Source organism: Alexandromys fortis, unplaced genomic scaffold (assembly GCF_014885135.2).
Source record: "Alexandromys fortis isolate MF-2015 unplaced genomic scaffold, M_Fortis_MF-2015_v1.1 scaffold_237, whole genome shotgun sequence".
NCBI lineage: Eukaryota > Metazoa > Chordata > Mammalia > Rodentia > Cricetidae > Alexandromys > Alexandromys fortis.
Window position 1 is genome coordinate 382,454 of NW_026068137.1, and position 23,158 is coordinate 405,611.

General features: G+C 40.6%; 1 protein-coding gene across 1 annotated transcript; it reads left to right on the forward strand.

Annotated features, from left to right (window-relative positions):
• Positions 1–18,110: 18,110 nt before the first annotated feature.
• Positions 18,111–21,078, forward strand: LOC126491104 (cullin-4B-like). The gene has a single exon (XM_050126515.1). It carries the CDS (start codon positions 18,111–18,113, stop codon positions 20,850–20,852), a length of 2,742 nt encoding a protein of 913 aa, XP_049982472.1. The 3' UTR covers positions 20,853–21,078.
• The last annotated feature ends 2,080 nt before the right edge of the window (positions 21,079–23,158 follow it).

Here is a 23,158-nt window from a genome sequence, read left to right on the forward strand (position 1 = left end):
TGCCCAGTAAATAATCTGAATTTAATAAGGTCTCCACATTTATATATGAATCACTTAACTATATTTCAATGATCTTTTGTAACAGACAATGCAAAGTTTAAAAGACCTGATAATTGTTTTGCTTTCTGGTCCCTTGGTTTTGCCTGTTGTAAATACTTTATGTAAATGGAATCCTGAGATGTGTGGCCTTCTGTGTTTGACAGCTTTTGCTAAGCATCCTATTTCAAGGTTAAACTGTGTTGCGGCAGCATGTGCTTGTATATGTAAGTGTGTGTGCTGTGTATCTGCAAGTGTGGGGGTAGGCTGCAATGCCCGTTGCTCATGCAGGGTAGCAAGAAGAGGGCACAGAGTTCTCTCTCTCCTTACTTCCTTGAGACCAGATCTCTCCCTGAACCTGGAGCTCAAGCTTTATTGGCTAGACTGGGAACTAGAAGGTACAAGATTCTCTTGCTCCTGCTCCCCTCTGTTCTACAAGCTACAGGAATGCATAGGCGGCCTGACTTGTTATGTGAGCGCTAGCATCCAAACAGTGGTTCTTGGGTTTACACAGAAAGTGCTTGTAACTACTGAGCTGCCTTTCTAGACTTTTATTATAGCCAAACAATACTTTCTCATGTGGATGCTCTTCCCCAGTTGATGGGCATTTGAATTATATTGTCCACTTTGACTCTGTGAATCGTGTATCAGTGTATATATTCACAGGAGTCCAGGGCAAACAAAAAGTTGGCAGGGTCTGAAGCAAAAAAGACAATAGGACATGACTAAACATGTGTCCCTAGAATTTATTTCTGAAGAAATAAAATGTCTGTCACTAAACAGAAGCATTGAGTTCTATGATATCATGATTATGCTCACTACCATTGAATTTTACATAGTGCTTATATTTCTGATGACTTGTTTTAAAATGAATAATTAATATTACTTTTCAACTTTAAAAATTTTCCACACAAAGTAGCAAGCGTCCTTAAGATATTTTCATACACGTTGGCTTTGGGCGACCCTCCCTCATTCTCCTGCCCCGCAACTCCACTGAACACTTTCATCTCTAGCTTTCCCACTTCCACTTTGATATTAGGTGTGTTCTATTGTTTCCCTGCCCCTCTCCCTCACAGCCTCCTTTCCCTGCGCATGAGCTCCTTTCTAGTGTCCTGGTATCCACCAACACTTACACCCATGTAAAGATACACAGTTCCACACATTTTCCTGAGGCTTCCCTACCTTTGTTTTTCTTTATGGCTGAATGAAATTCCATTGTCCATATGTACTTCATTTGTATTATCCATTGGTCTGTTGGTGGGCACCTAAGCTCATTCTGTTTCCATACCATTGTTAATAAAGTAACAATAGCAGAATTATTAACATTATTCTTGGTTGAGTAATCAAAATTGCATACTCTATGGAGCACATGTTGTGTGCATGTGTGTGTGTATGTGCATGTGTGTGTGTGTGATACAATATGATTAAATTATTCCGTGATCATACCATTTCCTCTGTAATTAAGTTTTTTATATACATGTGTGCTTGTGTGGTATTTTATGAGAGTACTTTGTGTAAGGTGTGCATGTGTGCATATGTGTGTGGGGGTGTATGTGTCTGTAAACATGTGTGGAGGCCAGAGACTTGTATCATATGTTTGCCTCTGTCACTAACCTCTCAATTCCCTTGAGGGAGGATCTTTCACTGAACCTGGAGCTTGCAATTTTTGCAGTAGGCTGTCTGACAACTAAGACAATTAATCTTCTAGTCTCCAGCCATCCCAGGAATGGGTCATAGCTGTGCTCACTCACCTCTAGCTTTTTAGATGAATGCTGAGGATCCAAACCCATATCCACAAGTAATTCTACCCTCTTAGCCAAATGCTCAGTTCTTTAACGTGTTTTTAGGTTTTTCCTTTTTTTCAGTGCCAGAGATAAAACCCAGAACCTCATACTGAGCAAGCACTATTACTGGGCAACATCGTGCCTTTTCTTTATTTTATCAGAAGACTTAAAAATTTGACTTTTAGTTGATTTGAACTATATAATACTTTATTTTTAAATGGCCACTCTGCTCTGCAATGGGTATATTATATATTAAGGAATACCAATTCTTTGAACTTTATATGAAACTTTTTGCCCATTTACCAACAAACCTCTATTCCTTGGTGACTTCCCTGCCTAAGTGGCAAAATTTTGTTATGTTTACTTTGCCACAATAAGAAATCAATTTTAGGATTGGAGATTTTAGCGAAGGGGTAGACAAGTGCAAAGGTCCCAATATATATTTCACACACCACAGACAGACAGACAGACAGATAAATAGATATAGATATGGAAAATATGTTTGGGAGCTAGAATGATGGTTCAGTAGTTAAGAGCATTTGCTGCTCTTCCGGAGACTTGCATTCAATTCCCTGAATTACACCAGGTGTCTCACAACCACCTGTAACTCCAGGTCTAGAAATTTTCACACCCTGGCCTCCAATAGCACCAGCTTGTCTATGTGCATATCCACAAAGACACACACAAACAAATGGTAAAAAGAAAATGGTTGGGTCTAGAGGAATGATTCAGCACTCAAGAGCTCCCGTTGCTCTTGTAGAGGCAAATTTGGTTCCTAACACCAATATGGCAGCTCACAGCTGTCCACAACACCAGATACAGGGGATAGGATGCCCTCTTCTGACCTCTTCAGGCACCAGGCATACTTGTGATACACGAACACACATGCAAGCAAAATACTCGTACACATGAAGGAAAACAAAATCATTTTAAAAATATATTTGTAAAATCACTTTCAAGAGAAGGGTTTATTTTGCTCACAGTTTTACAGGTTTCAGTCCAATTGTCCCATGGACGTGGGCCTCTGACAGAACATCGTGGCATTAGCATATTAGGGAGAGAGGAAGCCCAGAGACTGCATGCATATGTTTGAAAGAGCGTGACAAAAAGAGACAAAGATCTCATAATCCTCTTCAAATGGACTGCAAAACCTTCCCTGATGCCCTAAAACCTTCTCCTAGGCCCCAAATCCTAAAGGCCACCTCCTAATAATTTCATGGACTGACAACCACATCCTTAAGAAATGGAGTTTTTAAGATTGTTCCAAATCCAAACTATAGCACAAGTGAGTACATTTTCTATTGTTATTTTTGTTGGTTGTGGAAATTACTGTGTGTACATGTGTGTATTTGTGTATACATGTGAACATATATCATATGTTCAGATGCCTAAGAAGGCCAGAAGAGGATGTTAGACCCCCTAGAGCTTCTGAGCTCCTCAATGTGTGGTTTGGAAACCAAACAAGTGTACACTGGAAGTATAGCAGTCAACCATGGAGTTGACTCTCCAGGCCCTGGCGAATACTCTCTTCAATAAGCTAAGGTCTTTGATTGAGTGTTACAAGTTTATCATAAAAAAAATCAAGCAATCCACAGAAAGGGAGAACTCTGCAATTAGAGCTGATCACCCCGGGAAGAAGAGACTGAGATTGCATATGCCACCCATTGGTATGATAGGAACTTGAGTGGCTATTCTTTCAGAAAAATGAAAAATTGGTAAGAGAATAAAAGACATGTGGCTTCCCGGGAATTATGAGGAAAAGGAAAGAGGAAAAGACAAAGTGAAGATGATTTCTAAAGTTAGGAAGAATGCTGTAGAGCATCATGAGGAACACATGGCTTCGCAATTGTCAAAACCTGGGGACTGTACAACACCTAATATAAACATGGAGTTCAGGAGCACACACACACACACACACACACACTCACAAAGGGAGTGGTCAAAGGCAGGCATACAGAAGGGCAGGACACACTAAGTCTCACAGGTACCCATGGTTGGTGCTACTTTGATATCCAGATACCTGCAGACTAAGTCAGGCATGGATAAATCCTGCCCATAAATTTCTTTAGTGTTTCTCAAATTCACCATTGGGGACATTTAGGAAAGTATCATTTATTTTTGAATTTATAACATTTTTGATTGGCTCATCATGATAATATTCATTTATGCAACACAATGAATACCTTGATGAATACCTATATATTAATAGATGTATCATGATTAAGTCAAACTCTTGGCCAAATAAATTCACCTCTTTTGCTTAGAAATTTTTGTGTGCAGACAAAATTTGCTCATTGCCACATATGATAAATTTTTACTGACTATAGTTACCCTTCTAAAGGAATTTGTTGCTTATGATCAGTAATTCTGCATTTACTCTCCTCAAAGTACGAGCTTCTGGGATCACTCACACAAGGCACAAGCAGGCAAATTCTACATGATTTCCATGGTGTGGAATACAACAAATTTGACCGCACAGAAATGATGAGATCTTATGCCTAGACCATGTCTTTATGGAGAGACCTGTGCCCTGAATTCTGACACATTGATTTTCACAAATTGGCAAATATCTCCTGAATAACGGACCATATTTGAGAACCAATGGCTTATCCAACTTCTTTCTAAGATCCCATTTTACCCCTCCTGTTTCCTCTTCAATGACATCTCTCAGCTCCCTTGCCCTTCTTTGCATCTATTACTTACACTTTCCTCATGAAGTCCTTATTCCTTACACGCCTTGGAATTGGCCTCTCTCCTCAGTGTATTCTGTCTTCCATATGCCTGCCCCCAGCCTGCTGCTGGACTCTGGTTGCACAGACCAACACATGTTAACACAGAAAGAAAACCTGGGTAAGAGAGTCTGCTCTTATATCTCTGCAAGTCAGCTTTCCCACCTGTCCAAATGACCTACCTCATGAAGTAGGAGATCCTGGGAAGATACAATCTACTGTGCAATCATCACACGGTCTTGATAACCCTTGCCCCATATACTTGAATTTCTTGAAGAGTTGCAGAAGAAAGTGACTTTTTTCAATCCCTGGCTGACACTGGCTTCCCAGATTTTTGTGGTGAGATGGATGAAAAAGAAAGGCCACTAACCTTAGACTCCAGGCTCTACACCTGATCCCTCCAGTAAAAATTCCTGACTGAAAATGCCTGCGCATGTGGACACTGTAATAGTCTGACTAGGGCCAGCTTGGCCAGGGGCTTGGAGGAGCCTGGTCACCATTATTTATCCTTCTTGTGCTACCTGCCCACTGCCGGTTCTGGCTGGCTGTGGTCCAGCTGCTTCTCCTTCTGCTACAGGGAGCCCAGGGCCCCTAGAGCACTGCTGGGGATGAGGCCACCTCAGGGAATCTGTGTCCCCACTTCCCCTCCCTGCTTTCCAGGGGTGAGTCAATTACCTGAGCTTCTCTGTGGCTTGAGAAGAGACTTAATTCTCGACAATCTGCAGATGTGACATGCTAACTGTTAGAGTTAATAGGAGAACAGCCCTGCAGCTGCCCGCAGGCATGAGAGGCCTCCAGTACACTTCTCCACTTTCCTCCTTCTTCATTTTGAATTTCTTGTTCAAGCAAGAGGGATTTTCAAAGATACATCATTTTAATTCAAAGAACATACTTGTTTCTTTTTCTTGAGCAATTAAAAAGCCACAATTAAGGTTGAGGGCCACAAAAAATCTAGCCATGAAAGCATTTGTGGGGGACTTCTTTAAAATTCCCTTTTAAACATTATTGGATTTAGTTGGAGGGGGCATGGATAACACACTTGTGGAGTTCACCTTGCTGGCCACATTCCGAGATTTACATACACGTGACATGTGAACCAATGCAAACCTTAAAAATGAAATTTCTCTGGATATCATAATTTCATTTTTGAGACGTAATATGCTTTATATAACAGATTTCAGTATATAAGTCAAGGGGAGTTGACATCTTTCTAATGTCCAACTAGCATTTCTACCTAGATCAAATCATTTTCATTAGGGCTGACAGGAGCACTCTATGGTTAATAGTGGACATTGCCCTTCCAGAGGTCAGGTTGGCAAACAACAATGCCCATGAGAATAAAAAGATTCCAGGCAGTTGCTGTGATGAAACTCAAACACTCCCAAGGCTCCCAAGGACAGAATGCAGATGAAAACCCAGTGACATGGATGACTGACTGCTCTGTAAGTTGTAGGCTATTGAGTTATCTAACTCCCTCCTCAGCCCCAATATATACAGGCTATTATCACTACTGTTGGTTGTACACTAGAAATAGAGACAGTAAGTGCTTGTTGCTGAAGACCACACATGCTGTGGTCACAGGACAGGGAAGAATCACGCTAAAACTAAACTGGAAGTCTCTTTCCTGTGGACTTCCACAGACAGTGCTAAAAGTCATTGATACAAACAGCTAATGAATAACTATTCCCGACAGTCCAGGTTGGTTGTAGAGTCTGACTGTTATTGGATCAATATGCTGGCCATGATGGACCCAGAGAGCAATAATGGCATGGTTGCTATGGATACAGCAAACACTCTAATGGCAATCAAGGTAGATCCACAGTAGATGGCCATTGGGTACTTTAAGCTAAACAAACTCTTATGGCAGTTGAAGGCATAGCCAAGTAAACAAGCTACTGATGTATTGTTCAATGGATACAATGAACCTCTGAAATCAACTTCTAAACATTTGTGATTGTGCTAAGAGATTACTATAACACTCATCTTTTGTCATAGAGGGCAAACATCTTTTTGTTTTCAGTAAACAGCCGTAATTGCAAACACTTATACTTAAAATTGCAGAGAACAAATGCACTTTGCAATGGCATAGTGTCACACGCTCTGGGATACACCGACAAAAACACACCACCACTGCCACCATCATCACCAATACAGAAAATATCCCCAGGAAAATGTACAGAAGGAATGTCAAAGACTGAGGAAGAGGAGGTTGTAGGGTAGAGCTGTTTCCTCTCTATGGCTTAACATGACCACGGGCAATTACAGAGCAGGGAGTACTAGATGGCCCCACACACTCACAGCATTGCCCATCGTGTACTAGAGATTGCTTTGGTGGTTATGGCCATAGAAATGGAGCTGGCCAAATAATACAGCGTTCTTATGTCTATGCAGGTGGTGAGACAGCTGTTATCCTTCCACTGTAGGAGTAGGTGGGTCATGATAACTTCACCTTAGATTCAAGCCAATCTCCTATCTTCTGCTATCTAGCATGTCAGTGAAAGGCTGACTAAGGGTGGAACACCAAGGATCTAGCTTTTGTGAGGTCATTACTCATGCTGGGGGTGGGGTGTCTTTTGGTGATGTGGCTAGTATTGAGTCATCCAGGCTCCTGTAAGTACTCGCTCATTCATACTTCTTACATTCGATTCAAAATTCATAGGTTCAAACAGGTAGACAAGGTTGGAATAATTCCTCTTATTTTCTTCTGCTCTATTTAGAATGAATAGACCATTATAATGCATTCACAAGAAAAAAAAGTCTCTTCCAAATGTCACGTTACACAGCTGTTGGATAGGTTATAAAATGTTACCCCATATGCTTGTTTTATTTGGAAACATGTCTCTAGTGTGATAGCACTCTTTTGGGGAATTGTAGAAAAGTTAGAAGATGGTCTCAGCTTTAGGAAGGCAAAGAGGGCAGTTTTTAAGGTTATCGCTATAAACCCAATTCTGGCCTCTCTCTGTATTTCCTGCTCTGTCAGGATGTGGTGAGTTCAAACACACCAACATGAACTCGTTTACCATTATGGATTGTATCCTTCTAAGAGGAAACCAAAATAAACCTTTCCTATCCTAAGTCACTTCTCTCAGATATTTGTCATAACAATAACTCACTAATAAAATGACCACTTTCCCTCTGATGTTAAAGCACTTAGGGAATGTACAAAGTGAATGATGAAGGGATTTTAGAGATTTCACCATGCTCTTCATGATGCCACGTCTAAATTTTGTGACAGTGATGGGGTGGAAAGACTTGAAAACCACAGTGCCTTCAAAGTCATTTCTTCATTGAATGATTTCTTCCTATTCATAGTAATCTAAGTATCACCACTTGGACACAAACACAGCAAGATTGACTGTTTTACACAGATTCTTAGTGGTATTTTTGTTATTGAAAATTTATATGCACAAATACACATACACAAAGTAAAATATCCATCCCTACCTCTGCCAACTCTCCTCAAAACCCCCGCATCACATCTCCAAATTTTTGTATTTTTATTTTTAATATATCAAGTACAATTAGTGCTTCTCGTGCGCAAAATGGGCTTAGGGTCATCATCTGGGCCACAGGCATCCTACAAATGACCATACCTATGAAGAAAAGTGGTTACTTTCCCCCAGGAGCATCAACTAACAATGACACCTCTGCTAGGGTTGGGGTCTCAGTTAGTTCATCTCGCTTCATGTAGTAATTCCTAACTGGCTTGACTGCAGTCAGTAACTACAGCTGCTGTGAGTTTATGTGCATAACAACCACGATATTGCAGAAGACGGCATTGCATGGCACTCATCTTTGAGGTTTACATTCTTTCTGTCCCCACTTCTGTAATGTTCACTGAGCCTTTGGTAGAGGAGAAGGCTACCCAGACTGTTAGGGGCAAATTCAGGGGCATTCATCAGCACGTAAGTGCTGTGCTCATATTCCAATGTGTCTGCCCCCATTCTGTCTCAGTCAAAGATTAAGTTCCTCATATTCTTATATGATAGAATAAAACATTCTGTCCTGAAACTCAAGATTACATGAATGCTCCTGATTGGAGTATGAGTTCTGGAACCTATTTCCACAGAGCCAAATTGAAAACAATTCATTGACACACACAGGAAATCAAATCCCATAGTCATGCACTTACAAGTTCAGAACCTATCTAAGGGCTATTACTATGTAGAATGTACAGGTCTAGAACTCCCATGACCTTTAAATTCTGTGATTATTATTTCACTATGACTTGAGATGCTAAAGTGACAGATTTTTCTCCAGTTATGAGGCTGCCTACTTGAGAACTTCCATCAACTACAAATAACAATAATTTGAAAATAGTTAATATACATCATCTTCTGAATATCCTCAGTCTGGTTTAACAAAAGTGTCATCAGAATAATTCTACTAGCTTCCATTTAACTGAATCAAAGACAGCAAAGTCAGAATAATACTAAACATTAAACATCTCATGAAGTTTGTCCAATACAGTACACTAGAAAGCAAAGCAACTGTTCTTAAGGGGTTCTTTATCACAAGGCTCACTGGGAAATAGACCTTTCTGCAAGATTTTACTTTTGATTATGTGCTATTGGTGTATCTGTGTATGGATATATGCACATGAATGCAGGTGTGTCTATAGCCAAGAAGGAAGAGTATCATATCTCCTAAAGTTACAGACTGTTAGAAAACAGTTGATTTGGGTAATGAGAGCAGCAAGCACTCTTAACCACTGAGACATCTTTTCAGTTCTGCAGGTGCATCTCACTCTATATGGCTAACTCTGAAATAGGCCCAAATATAGCATTCTGGACCTCATCATGCTTTAGAGACGCAGAGTGACAATATCTGGTGGCAAGAAGAATATTGGTCCTCCCAAGTTCATCTTTGGGACTGGAGAATCTTAGAGATCTTGTCTCAAGAAGTCTGAATCAGCTTAGGAGGCAGAGGAATTCTTTGATTTCTAAGCCAGCCTGGTTTAAACAGTGAGTTCCAGGAGAGTCAAAGCTACATAGTTAGACTTGCCAAAAAAAAAAAAAAAGGTCTGGGTCAAGTTTGGTCCTAAAATGTTTTAGTTAATCACTGAGGAAGTACATACTAAGGTCTTGGCATGAAACTAAGAACATGACACAGGATTGCAGGCATCAGACAGTTTACACTATGGAGAAACTGTAAGTCCCAGGTCATATGAATACATTAACCAGAATTTTTTATATTTCTTCATAATTTTTTATAATGTAATTTCAAAGACAAATGAATGCTGTCCTGGCTGATAAACAAGCAAGTAAAATTCAAAATGCAGTACACATCATTTTTATTTGGAAAGGCAGTGTTTACATCCATGCCCAAGGCTAGAAACTAGAATGCTATGCAGCCAAGGCTTACCTTAAACTAACAACTTTGCTGCCTCTAGCTTCTAAGTGCTGGGATTAAAACCTGCACCTCTACACCAGGCCCACAGTAAATTGTTTAATATATACTTGCTGTGGGACAATGGTCTGTACCCTGTCACTTGTATTTTAAATAAACGCTGATTGGCCAGTAGCCAGGCAGGAAGTATAGGCGGGACAACCAAGTGAGAAGTAGAGGCAGGGCAATGACAATTCTGGGAAGGGAGAAGTCTCAGTCTACAGTCATCATCCAGACTGAGACAAAGCCAGACACAGAGTAAGCAAGATGTGACTGCCTCACTGAAAAACGTACTAAGTCACGTGGCTAACACAGACAAGAATTATGGGCTAATATAAGTTTTAAGAGTTAATAAGAAGCCTGAGAGACTAGGCCAATCAGTTCATAATTAATGTAGACTTCTATGTGGTTTCTTTGGGACTGAACAACTGCAGGACAGCGTGGAACAGAAACCTCAGTCAACATATACTTAACATGCTTCAACATGTACTAGAAAAAACATTAAGTTCAACCATTCTATGCTGGAATGTCAGTAAAACATTAAAATATTGTACACAAAATGATCATATTTTTAACAGCCCAAATAAGTAAGGTTAAATTCCCTTCTTTCAATTTACCATATGCAGGCCTAAAGGGGTGGGGATGGGATGGAGGTGGAGAGGTAGGAGCTGAAGATTTTTACCAAAAGAAAAGAAAAGAAAGAAAGAAAAGAAAAAAAAGAAAAGAAAAGAACTTGAGTTTCCTCCAAATCCAATCCCTCAACTCATCCCTAGCTCTAAAGCAAGCACTCCCTGGGAACCCACATGCCAGTCAACCCAGGGAAGCGGTAGCCTGCAGGCCATTTCCACCTCTCCTTCACCTTCTTCAAAACCAGTCCCTCAGTCTTACCACAGGTGTGTAACAGACCTCCTGCTTTAACCTCCCTCTATCCCTTCTCTAGTGAATCATACAGATGTCCCGCTTTAATGGTCTCTGTCTCGCTGCTTTATCCCAGCCCTAAACCCCAGCAGCAATTGCTTAAGAACCCAAATGCACTCCAGTCTGGGATTTATGATCTACTAACCAGACCATCACACCTCCCTATGTCCTTCAAAACCAAGCCCCAGTCTCATCCCCAGCTCCATAGTAGAAGGCCTGCTATGGCCTCCTCTTCCTCTCTGCCCCCAACTCCAGTGGATCATGCAGATCTTCCCCCCAAACTTTTCTCATGTTTTTATTATCTTATCCCAGCCCCCAATTCCAACAGAACCCATAGACCACTTCAGCCTGCAAAGTAGATAGATTAAACACAGATCTTCAACCTCTCTCCTCATTTCTCCAAGTCCAATCCCCCATTCTTATCCACATCTCTGTAGCAGATATTCTGTTGTGATATCTCCTCATTCTTTGCCCCCATCCCCAGGGGATTAAGCAGACCTTAGTGGAACATCCCCACTATCCCTCTTCCTGTGGATTTCCTTAGCACCCACTCCTAGCCCATCTGTTCCTATATGTCAATTCACAATAGCTAGAAACACATTTTGCTTGAAAGCCCCTAGTAGCCAGACATAGTGGGATCAAAGGATTTCCTACCGGGCAACACACAGTCACAACACTCTCTAAGAGCCAGAGAGGGCAACAGAAACCAAGAAGCAAAACACCCACACTACAAACAAAAGACCAGAGAGCAGCACATAGAATTTGTCTTCCCAAACCCAATTGCCTAGACTACAGTGTAAAAACACAACCAATAGCAGCTATGACACTAGAGCCCAGCAACCCCACCATAGCGGATCCAGAGTATTGAAACATAGATGAAGCATAAGAAAAATGACCTTAAAATAGCCTTTATAAATATGATACATGTCCTTAAAAAGGAACAAATCCCTTGAAGGAATCTATGAAAACAGGGGCAGCGGAAGGAAATGAATAAAGCAGTTCAAAACATGAATGTCAGAATAGAATCAATAAAGAAAACTCAAACTGAGGGAAATCTAGAAATGAAACATTTAGGGATGCAAACAGAAATCTCAGAAGCAACTCTCATGAATAGAATGTAAGATATGGAAGAAAGACTCTCAGGCACTGAAAACATGATAAAAGAATTGGATACCTCTGTTAAAGAAAACACTAAATCTAAAAAACTCCTGACACAAAACATATGGGAAACCTTGGACACTATGAAAAGACCAAATGGAATGAAAATAAACATGGGTCAAAAGCACAGAAAATATTTTCAACAAAATCATAGAAGAAAATTTCCCTTACCTAAAGAAGGGGATATCAAGATACAAGATCCATAACGAACACAAAATAGGCTGGACAAAAATATAAAATTCCCCAGGCACAAAAGAATCAAAATGCTAAATGCACAGAATAAAGAAAAATATTAAAAACTGCAAGTAACATGTAAAGGCATAATAGAATAATACTTTATTTCTCAATGGAGACTCTGAAACCCAGAAAAGTCTATAAAGGTGTTCTACACACTGGAAGAGATTACAGATTCCAGCCCAGGCTCTATTATACCCAGCAAAACATTAATTTATAGTAAATGGAGAAAATAAGACATCCCATGCTGAATCAAAATTTAAGCAATATCTGTCTACAAATCCAACCCTACAAAAGGTGTTAAAAACAAAACTTACTTTGGGTTCTGGCTACCAATTGGGCCTCTGGTGAAGCAAGGGTCTTACACTGGAGTTATAGTCTGACATAGGTCAAAAAGGAGAGAACGGATTCAAGGAACAGTGTGGACATGCTAAAGAGTAATTGGATTTATAAACTTTACTTGAGATTAGGATGATCATTAATTTATGATGTTCTGACTTATGATCTTTCAATGCTAAAGTGCTGGAAAAGAAACTTCCTTTAATTGTATACAGTGGCAATGACCTTCAACTGTCAAGCACCCATTCAGAAGTATAGAAACTGAGATTGAAACCAGGCATTAAAGCATATGTATACACTGCCAGCTATCAAGAAACTGAAAGAGGAAGAGCAGGAGTACATTGCTGATGTGGGATTCCCCTCTGTATTTTGTAAATACTATTGGTTAATAAAGAAACTGGCTTAAATGTTCAACATCCTTAGTCATCAGAGAAATGCAAATCAACACAACTCTGAAATTCTATCTTATACCTGTAAGAATGGCCAAGATAAAAAACACCAATGACAAATTATGCTGGAGAGGTTGTGGGGAAAAGGGAACACTCCTGCATTGCTGTTGGGAGTGCAAGCAGGTACAGCCCCTTTGGATATCAGTGTGGCGATTTCTCAGAAAATTAGGAAACAACCTTTTGCTTATATATCCAAACGATGCTCAATCGTACCACAGGACATGTGCTCATAACAGCATTGTTTGTCATAGCCAGAACCTGGAAACAACCTAAACGACCCTCGACTGAAGAATGGATAAGAAAAACGTGGAGTACTACAGAGAAAAAAAAAACGACATCTTAAAATATGCAGGCAAATGGATGGATCTAGAATACAAAATTGATATAGTATAATATAAGCAATGAATTAAAAGAGATATCCAATATACATTATAAGACATACTGTAATATATGATTTGACTTGATATAACCCCAATGCAAGTGATCTGATAATACTGGAGGGAGGATAAGCCCTGCTTTGATGTTCAGCAGTTTAAGTGTGTTCAATGTATTTTAACTCATGGTAACATTTTAAACTCATGAATACATAACACCACTGTTTCTGTGGTGAACCGTATTCATTGAGTACATAACAGGCAAGATATGGAAAAGTTGGAGCCTAGGGAGATGGCTCAGCAGTTAAGAGCATTGACTCATCTTCCAGAGGACCTGGGTTCAATTCCCAACACCTACATGGCAGCTTACAACTGTCTGTACCTCGAGTTCCAGGGGATCTTATAACTTTACACCAACGCACATAAAATAAAGGTTAAATAAATTTTTAAAAAGGTATGGAAAAACTGATTCAATAGAGGGCAGTTTGCCTAACACAGGAAGACCAAGTCTTTTTCTTGAATCACCTTTCCCTGTCTTCCAAATGTTTGGAGCAAAGGCTTTGCTACCATGTCCTGTGTTGTAGATCAAGCCTAAAAGAGACATAACAGTGCCTGCAAGATGGCTCAGCTGGTAAAAGAACTTGTTGACAAGCCTGACAACATGCATGTGCACATGCCCATGCAAAGACACACACACGAACACACACACACACACACATACACACACACACACATTAAAATGAAAAGAAAGAAAAGGACATGATGTGACTTCCAACATTAGGTAAAGTTGACTAGGCCTAAAGCAAACATATCCTGTACACATGCTCTCAAATTTTGAGCCTAAAAGGTAACAAAGTTTGGCTCTTCTCATTAGTGTGACAGATTGCGACTTCTCATGTATGTATATTAACTTATCATTATTTCAGCCTTCTAGGTAAGAACTATCAATCACCAAGAAGATTTTTTTTCTTCCATTCACTCTACTAAGAGGAAGGAGAGATCACAACACAAAGAGAAAGCAGTCGGTAAGCAGGGCATGGTGTGCACAACTTTAATCCCAGCACTCAGGAGGCAGAGGCAGGAGGAGTTTGAAGTTTGAGGCCAACCTCGTCTACATAGTGAATTCTTGAACAGCCAGGGCTACGTAGAAAAACCCACACCAATAAAAAAAGGAAATGAACAGAGAGGGCCTGGGGAAACAAGCTCCACTGGGAGCAGAATCCAGGAGCAAATCCAATCCCAGGAGCCAACCCATTCCCTGGGACACTGGCAGATCAGGATTGAGCCAGAGATCTCCACCAGAACTGGCACAGGGGAGTAACCGCTGAGCGAGTGAGCCAGAGCCAAAAACCACTGAAGGTCTGAACGTGAATCTGGGACCTTCAAGAGAGTAGACCTAAGCCAGGACCCCTGGGTCTGGGCATGAGTCTAGGACCTCCCAGGAACTAGGCCTGAGCCAGGACCTCTGCCAGTCTGAACGGGAGTAAACCTGGGACCTCCGAGGGTGTAGGCAAAAACCAGTGATCTCGGTGGGGCCAGGCTTGAGTCTGGGACCTCAGAGAGAGTAGGCATGAGCCAGGACCACTGTGGGTCCAGGCATTAGTCTGGGACATCAAAGGGAGTAATTAGGAATCTGGAACCTCTGCGGGTCCAAGCATGAGTCTGGGATCTCTGGAGGAGTAATCAGGTCCTTCTATGGTGATTGAAAGAAGGACAAAACAAGATATTCCATGACAAATCTAGAATTCGCCAACACCTAGCTACAAACCCAGCCCTACACAAAAAACTAAAAGGAAAACTCCAACCCAAGGAATTTGACTGCACCAACAAAAACACAGACAACTGATGGTCTCATAGCAGCAAATCTCAAAGAAGGGGGAAATCTACAAATTAACAACACCAATAATGAAAACTAAATTAACAGGAGATAGCAATCACTGGTCAGTAATATCCCTTAATGTAAATGGACTCAACTCACCTATAAAAAGGCACAGGCTAACAGATTGGATATGAAAACAGAACCCATCCTTCTTCTGCATACAAGAAACTCATCTCAACTTCAAAGTTGAGTAAAGGATTGGGAAAAAAAAATATTCCAATCAAATGGTCCTAAGAAACAGTCATGTGTAGCTATTCTAATATATAACAAAATAGACTTCAAGCTAAAATCAATCAAAAGAGACAAAGAAGGTCATTTCATATTAGTCACAGGAAAAATCTATCAAGAGGAAATCTCAATACTGAACATCTATGCCTTAAATACAAGAGCACTCTCATATGTCAAAGAAACACTTCTAAAGCTTAAATCATACATTAAACCCCACACACTAATAGTGGGAGATTTCAACACTCCCCTCTCACCACTGGACAGGTCAGTCAGACAAAAATTGAAGAGAGAAATAAGAGAACTAGCAGAGGTTATGACTCAAAAGGACATCTATAGAATATTCTATCAAAACAGAAAAGAATATACCTTCTTCTCAGTAACTCATGGAACCTTCTCAAAAATTGACGACATACTTGGTAACAAAACAAACCTCAACAAATACAAAAAAATGGAATAACCCAATGTACAACAGCAGCAGGAAGAGCAACCTTCCTGGGGCTGGAGAGAAGGCTCAGTGGTTAAGAGCACTTACCGTTGCTGCTACTTTCTTTCTGAAGGGAAGACGTGAACCACTTCTATTTTCCTTCCTGTGATCCCAATAACAAACCAAGTCGCTCTTCCACTGAAGTTCACTCTAGGGAATCAATGAGTGTATTGGGCTTTCTTACAAAGCATAGGGTTACTTACAGAAATGTGGGTGCTCCACCCCCAATAGGCTGGGGAGCCTTTACCCAACAGGAATTGGGGCTTCCTGGCATCTGTATAAATGGAGTCCCTCTCTCATAGTCTTTCTTGGCCCATACAGTCCAGCGGCTCCTAAGGTCACTTGCAGTTCACGTAAAGTTGTACAGCAGGTAGTAGGGAGGGACTGGATGGACACTTCCAGTCTTCTAGGAGGGGAACTGTCCACAAACCTAACTAGATGATCTTTTGCAAGTGGGTAAATAAAGCTGAACAATCCAAGGTGGCAGATGATAGTTCAATCCAGCACTGTTCTTGAAGAGGACGGTGGATTGGTTTGCCACACCAACAGTGAGTGGCTTACAGCAGCCTCTGACTCCAGTTCCAGGGGATCTGCCACATTCTTCCAGCCTCTGCAGACAGCTTCTTGCACACAGAGCACATACACACTCTCATAAAAATACGCCTAAGAAAGTGTGGAGAACAAAGAAAGAAACCTTTGCTGAGAAGCTACTGATTCATCTAAACGTATCAAGTGTGACAAAAGCATCTTTCTCGCTTTTCAAGATGGCTGGGACACCCCTTCTTCTACGAAGTCAGTTCCATGGCTCACTGGGTCAGGAATTCTGTGGTGAGTTTCTGATCCCATTTCCAGTAAGAAGCATCAACCAGACTAAATCAGAAACAGGTATGTCAGTGTCCATTCTAGAGAGTCAAGGGCAACTCGGCTTACATTCTACTAACCTGCAGTCTAGGCCAGGTATGTTCGACATGCATAGAAAGTTATTGAGACTACAATATGGCATTTGCAATCCCCACCCTAGCCAGGACCCCTTCCATTGGGATTTCAAATGATGGGTCCTGAGTCACTAGTCAATTAGAAGTGCTGGAGCAGGCAAATATTCCAACTGGACATCTGCAGGGGCCCTGCCTTAGAAATCACCAATCCTGGGATCCCACAAATTCTACTGGATAACACATGGTAACCAACCCTCTGTCTGTAACCTTCCATGGGCCACAAACAGCTGAGAAGGACCAGGGGACAAACCAGAAGTCGGAAATTGTAGGTGTTTGTGATGGGTGTCAGAGACAGGAAGTACGAAAGAGTCAAATCTTCAGCTTCCTTGGCAACTGGCCTGCCAATGGTTGCAGAGCCCTGGATTCCTTCTGTGGCTTACTTAGGGTTTTGGTGTTGTGTAGAGATACTATGACCATGGCAACTCTTAAAAAGGAAAATATTTAACTAGGGCTGGCTTACAAGTTCAGAGGTTTTGTCCCTTATAATCCTGGTAGGAAGCTGGTATGCAAGCTCACTTGATGCTGGAGAAGAGCTGAGAATTCTACATCTGGATCAGCAGACAGCAGGAAGAGTGAAAGGAAAGGGGCCTGACTTGGACTTCTGAAACCCCAAAGCCCACCCCAGTTACACACTTTCTCCCACGAGGTCATACCTCCCAATAGGGCCACTCTCTGTGAGCCTATGGGGGCGGGGGACACGTCCATTTTCATTCAAACTACAAGAGTACAGGATCCCTAATCCACTTTCCTGTCTACCCATCCTATTCCAGCCCATATATCTCACAGTAAAAACCCTCAACAAGCTTGTGTGAGAATCACTACCCCAATCCACAGCTGTCTGGTTTAACCACCACCAACTCAGTCAACGGAGCAGGTGACCATTGAGCTGCTGAGTTATGATTATCCCGGGTTTTCTGATCACCATAACAGATTATTACTAGTAAGAATCAGGTCATTTTGTAAAACTCTCCCGATCATTTATTTCCTGTCTTCTTGCTTTCCCCACTCTCATAGATGACTCTACATGCAGGCTAACAGACTCCCTCCGCTTTCTTGTCTGCTGGGCATCAGAGACAGCCTAACTGCAAGCACATAGTATTCATTGAAAATGTAGCATGGCCCCCCCACCTCAAGGCCAGCGGACCCCAAGCCTTCGGGATCAGAGAGCTATAAAAAGTGTCTTCTCAGGCACTTCTGGTTTTTCTTCCCCCAATCCCTCTGCTGCTTCTGCTGCTGCTCAGGTCAGATCAGCCACTGATGGTAATACCAGCACCACTCCGCCCACCTCTGCCAAGAAGAGAAAGTTAAACAGCAGCAGCAGTAGCAGCAGTAACGAGAGAGAAGACTTTGCTTCCACCTCTTCCTCCTCCACGCCTCCACAACTTAGAGATTCGGTGTCCCCTTCAACCTCGTCCTGCTGCCTCGGGGTTCCAGTGGTCACTTCCAGCCACGTACCGATACAGAAGAAGCTGCGTTTTGAAGACACCCTGGAGTTTGTAGGGTTTGAAACGAAAATGGCTGAGGAAGCTTCCTCATCTTCTTCATCATCACCCACTGCTGCAACCTCACAGCAGCAGCAACAACTTAAAAATAAGAGTGTGTTCATTTCTTCTGTGGCTTCAGTGCACCATACAAACGGCCTGTCTAAATCATCTACCATGGTCTCTAGCTTTGCTAACAGCAAGCCTGGCTCAGCTAAGAAGTTAGTGATCAAGAACTTTAAAGATAAGCCTAAATTACCAGAAAACTATCCAGATGAGACATGGCAGAAGCTGAAAGAAGCAGTGGAAGCTATTCAGAATAGTACTTCAATTAAGTACAATTTAGAAGAACTCTACCAGGCTGTAGAAAATCTTTGTTCTTACAAGATTTCTGCAAATTTGTATATGCAGCTGAGACAGATCTGTGAAGATCACATCAAAGCACAGATTCATCAGTTCAGAGAGGATTCATTGGATGGTGTTCTTTTTCTAAAAAAGATTGATGAATGCTGGCAAAATCATTGTAGGCAAATGATAATGATCAGGAGCATTTTTTTGTTTCTGGATAGAACTTATGTTCTTCAGAATTCCATGCTGCCCTCCATTTGGGACATGGGATTAGAGTTATTTCAGGCTCATATTATAAGTGATCAAAAAGTTCAAAGGAAAACAATTAATGGCATCCTTCTCTTGATTGAGAGAGAGCGGAATGCTGAAGCAATCGATAGGAGTTTACTTCGCAGCCTTTTAATTATGCTGTCTGATTTGCAGATCTACCAAGACTCTTTTGAACAACGATTTTTAGAAGAAACTAACCAGCTTTATGCAGCTGAAGGTCAAAAGTTAATGCAAGAAAGAGAGGTTCCTGAGTATCTTCATCATGTTAATAAACGCCTAGAAGAAGAAGCAGACAGACTTATGACTTACTTAGATCAGACCACCCAGAAGTCACTAATGGCTTCTGTTGAGAAACAACTTCTAGGTGAACATTTAACAGCCATACTTCAGAAAGGTTTCAATAACCTTCTTGATGAAAATCGAATTCAAGATCTGTCTCTTCTGTATCAGCTCTTCAGTAGAGTTCGAGGTGGAGTTCAGGTTCTCTTACAGCAGTGGATTGACTATATCAAGGCTTTTGGAAGTACTATTGTTATTAATCCTGAAAAAGATAAAAGCATGGTTCAAGAATTGTTGGACTTTAAAGATCAAGTTGACCATATCATTGATACCTGCTTTCTGAAAAATGAAAAATTTATCACTGCTATGAAAGAAGCATTTGAAACATTCATTAATAAAAGACCAAATAAACCAGCTGAACTGATAGCTAAGTATATAGATTCAAAACTTCGTGCTGGCAATAAAGAAGCCACAGATGAAGAGCTTGAGAAAATGCTGGATAAAATAATGATTGTATTTAGATTTATCTATGGCAAAGATGTGTTTGAGGCCTTCTATAAGAAAAATTTAGCCAAACGCCTATTAGTCAGCAAGAGTGCGTCTGTAGATGCTGAAAAATCAATGCTGTCTAAACTGAAACATGAATGTGGAGCTGCATTCACCAGCAAGCTTGAAGGGATGTTCAAAGACATGGAACTTTCAAAAGACATCATGGTTCAGTTCAAACAGTATATGCAGAAGCAGAATGTACCTGGCAATATTGAATTAACTGTGAATATCCTGACAATGGGTTACTGGCCTACATATGTACCCATGGAGGTCCATTTGCCACCAGAGATGGTAAAGCTTCAGGAAATTTTCAAGACATTTTACTTAGGCAAACACAGTGGCAGAAAACTCCAGTGGCAGTCAACTTTGGGACACTGTGTGCTAAAAGCTGAATTTAAAGAGGGCAAAAAAGAACTTCAGGTCTCTCTTTTTCAAACCCTGGTGCTGCTAATGTTTAATGAAGCAGAGGAGTTCAGTTTAGAAGAGATCAAGCAAGCTACCGGGATAGAGGATGGAGAACTAAGGAGAACACTGCAGTCACTAGCCTGTGGCAAAGCTAGAGTTCTGGCTAAAAGTCCAAAGGGCAAAGATATCGAAGATGCTGACAAATTCATTTGTAATGACGATTTCAAACACAAACTATTCAGAATTAAGATCAATCAAATCCAAATGAAAGAAACGGCTGAAGAACAAGCAAGCACTACAGGAAGAGTATTTCAAGACAGACAATACCAAATTGATGCCGCGATTGTCCGAATTATAAAGATGAGGAAAACACTTAGCCACAATCTTCTTGTTTCAGAAGTCTACAATCAGCTAAAATTTCCAGTAAAACCTGCAGATCTAAAGAAGAGAATAGAATCCCTAATTGATCGGGACTACATGGAAAGAGATAAAGAAAACCCAAGCCAGTACAACTATATTGCATAGAATGTTGGCCTTGAAACATCTGCTGTCATATGCCGTAGCCATTGGATAAACTAACTTGTTGAATCTCATGTTATTTGACTTTTTTTATACTTTCGATGACCAAATGAAGCAGTGTAATGGAAATAGTTGCGTGGACTTTTCTCAGTGGTTAACATGCCCATTTAAAGAGTAATACTTAATCTTTAAGAAGAATGTTGTTGACCTCTTTGCATGTTATTTAGTATAATGTGCAGAAAAGTCTTTAAGAAAGTTCCTGGTCTTCATGATTCCTTTTGGAACTGGGGAAGAGACCCCTATAGCCATTAAAAGGGGGGAGGGAGATTCTTATACATCATCAATGAAACAAAAGATTTATTTGCTTAAAAGTCACGTAAAGATACTTAAACTGCATGCAAACTTTATTTACTGTACAGAGTTCTGGATGTATTTATCAAATAGAAAAACCACCCTGGACTTGTTTGTTCACCCATTTTGTGGTTTCCCTTGGAAAAAAAAATAAGTTGTTATTGCTGTTGGCATTCTGTTACACTGAAGGGATTGGTTAAGAAACCTTATTTGGAAACAAATTTTTAAAGTAGGGTGACAGTTACTTCCATAATACCTTATATAGCCACATCCTAAAGGTTTCCATTTATGAGTATGGGAAGTGTACACAAGACTTAGCCCTAAATTTACTGAGCTGATTAATGGTACTTATTAAATAGATAAAATAGAAAAATTGCTGGCCACCTTGCACTAGAAGAGCATAGTAAGAGGGGGAAATCCAGTTCTTTTGATTAAAAATGAATACAGTATGAAAATCACAGGAGACCGAAATCAACCTGTTTTGTAGATTACAGGAACAAAAATCACCAGCTACTTTTCATTGTGCTTCAATCTTTAAATGTTATTTGGATCGTTTGTCTTTAACTTGGGCCAGTTGTCAGTTATTAGAGGCTTCCTAGGGTTTGCATTCCAGTTTTTTCTACTGAAGTGGGATATTTTGGAAGCATCTCTTCTCTGTTGGTAAACAAAGCTTTAACTTTCATCCACCTCCTCCTGACTTGCAGAAACTCTACATATGCTTCTCCCTTGTCTCCCTTATACACTCCCTATTTGAAAATGTCAAGTCCTGGATTTTTTTTTTAATTGCTTGAATTTAAGAGTTCTCGTAGCCACTAGACACCTGTTTTTCAGGAAATGTCCCCAAATTGTTCACACACACAAAATAACAAAAGTATTGTTCTTCAAATTAAGAATGTGAGTAAAAGACTTCTCTTCATTACCAGAGGGTTTTGTTTTTCCTTCTGGTTTCCATTTCTATGAAGGGGGTTGATTACTGGAGAGAAGCAGACAGTTTTAGTGTTTGCTTTTCAATGAGAACTTCTTCAGTGCTTCATTCACCAGCATTGTCCTTGTCTTTCTGAAGCCATTAGGGGAGCTGCTTAGATCTGAACCTTCAACTTGGTTCAGATCTTATGAACCAAGATCTTATGCCTACTATTGATGGTTTTCTTGAATTCTCAGAGAACTATGGCCAGATGTCTGTACTTTAAGTTGCCTATTTCTCTTTATTGCATCAACTTGCACACTGTTTGACTATATATAGTGTTTAGAATTAACTTCCCAATTCTTTTTGAGCAGCTATTTTGTATATTTTCATTCAGCTCCTCCCTGATTTCCTTACAGGAACTCTTCTGACAAGCAAATGTGGCTGTTCTGTTTATTGGACCATCAACATCAGTGTTGTAATTCATCCCTGTTGGTCTCTGGGGTATGGAGACTATCACACCACTCACTAGTTAACTTTTACAGAATTTTTAGGTGGAGTTGTTTCTACTAGGAGGCTCTTGATAACTACCTTCATTATTTTGAAGGTGGGTCCCTTTTCTGAGGTTCTTAATTCTTTGAAAATTTGATTCTGTCTCAGTTGAAAAACTAGCCAGACTATTTAGGGAAGCTGGTTAAGACACTGAAAAGTGATGGCAAACTACATTGGATAATTGTGAATTTCAGTTGTTCTGTATCACTTGAATTTTTGTGATTTTCCCCCCTGTGTATGTGGTGGTTCAACTTTTCTCCAATAAAACTTTTATTTAAAAAAAGAAAAGAAAAGAAAATGTGGTATGGAACTTCCATCTTCGTCTAAAATATATAAGGAAGCCCCTTCACTCGGCTACATGGGCAGGAGCTCACTAGGCCAGTTGCCTCTGTCTCCCTAGTGCTGGGATTAAAGACTTGTGACACCACTGCCAAGCTAGGCTTTGTTTTCTGTTAAGTCAATTTCCAGAATTCACCCATGACACATGTTACATACAGGTTGGTAT

Excerpts from the sequence above, each read along its gene's own strand:
- LOC126491104 (XM_050126515.1), top strand. The coding sequence starts at position 18,111 with ATGGCCCCCCCACCTCAAGGCCAGCGGACCCCAAGCCTTCGGGATCAG.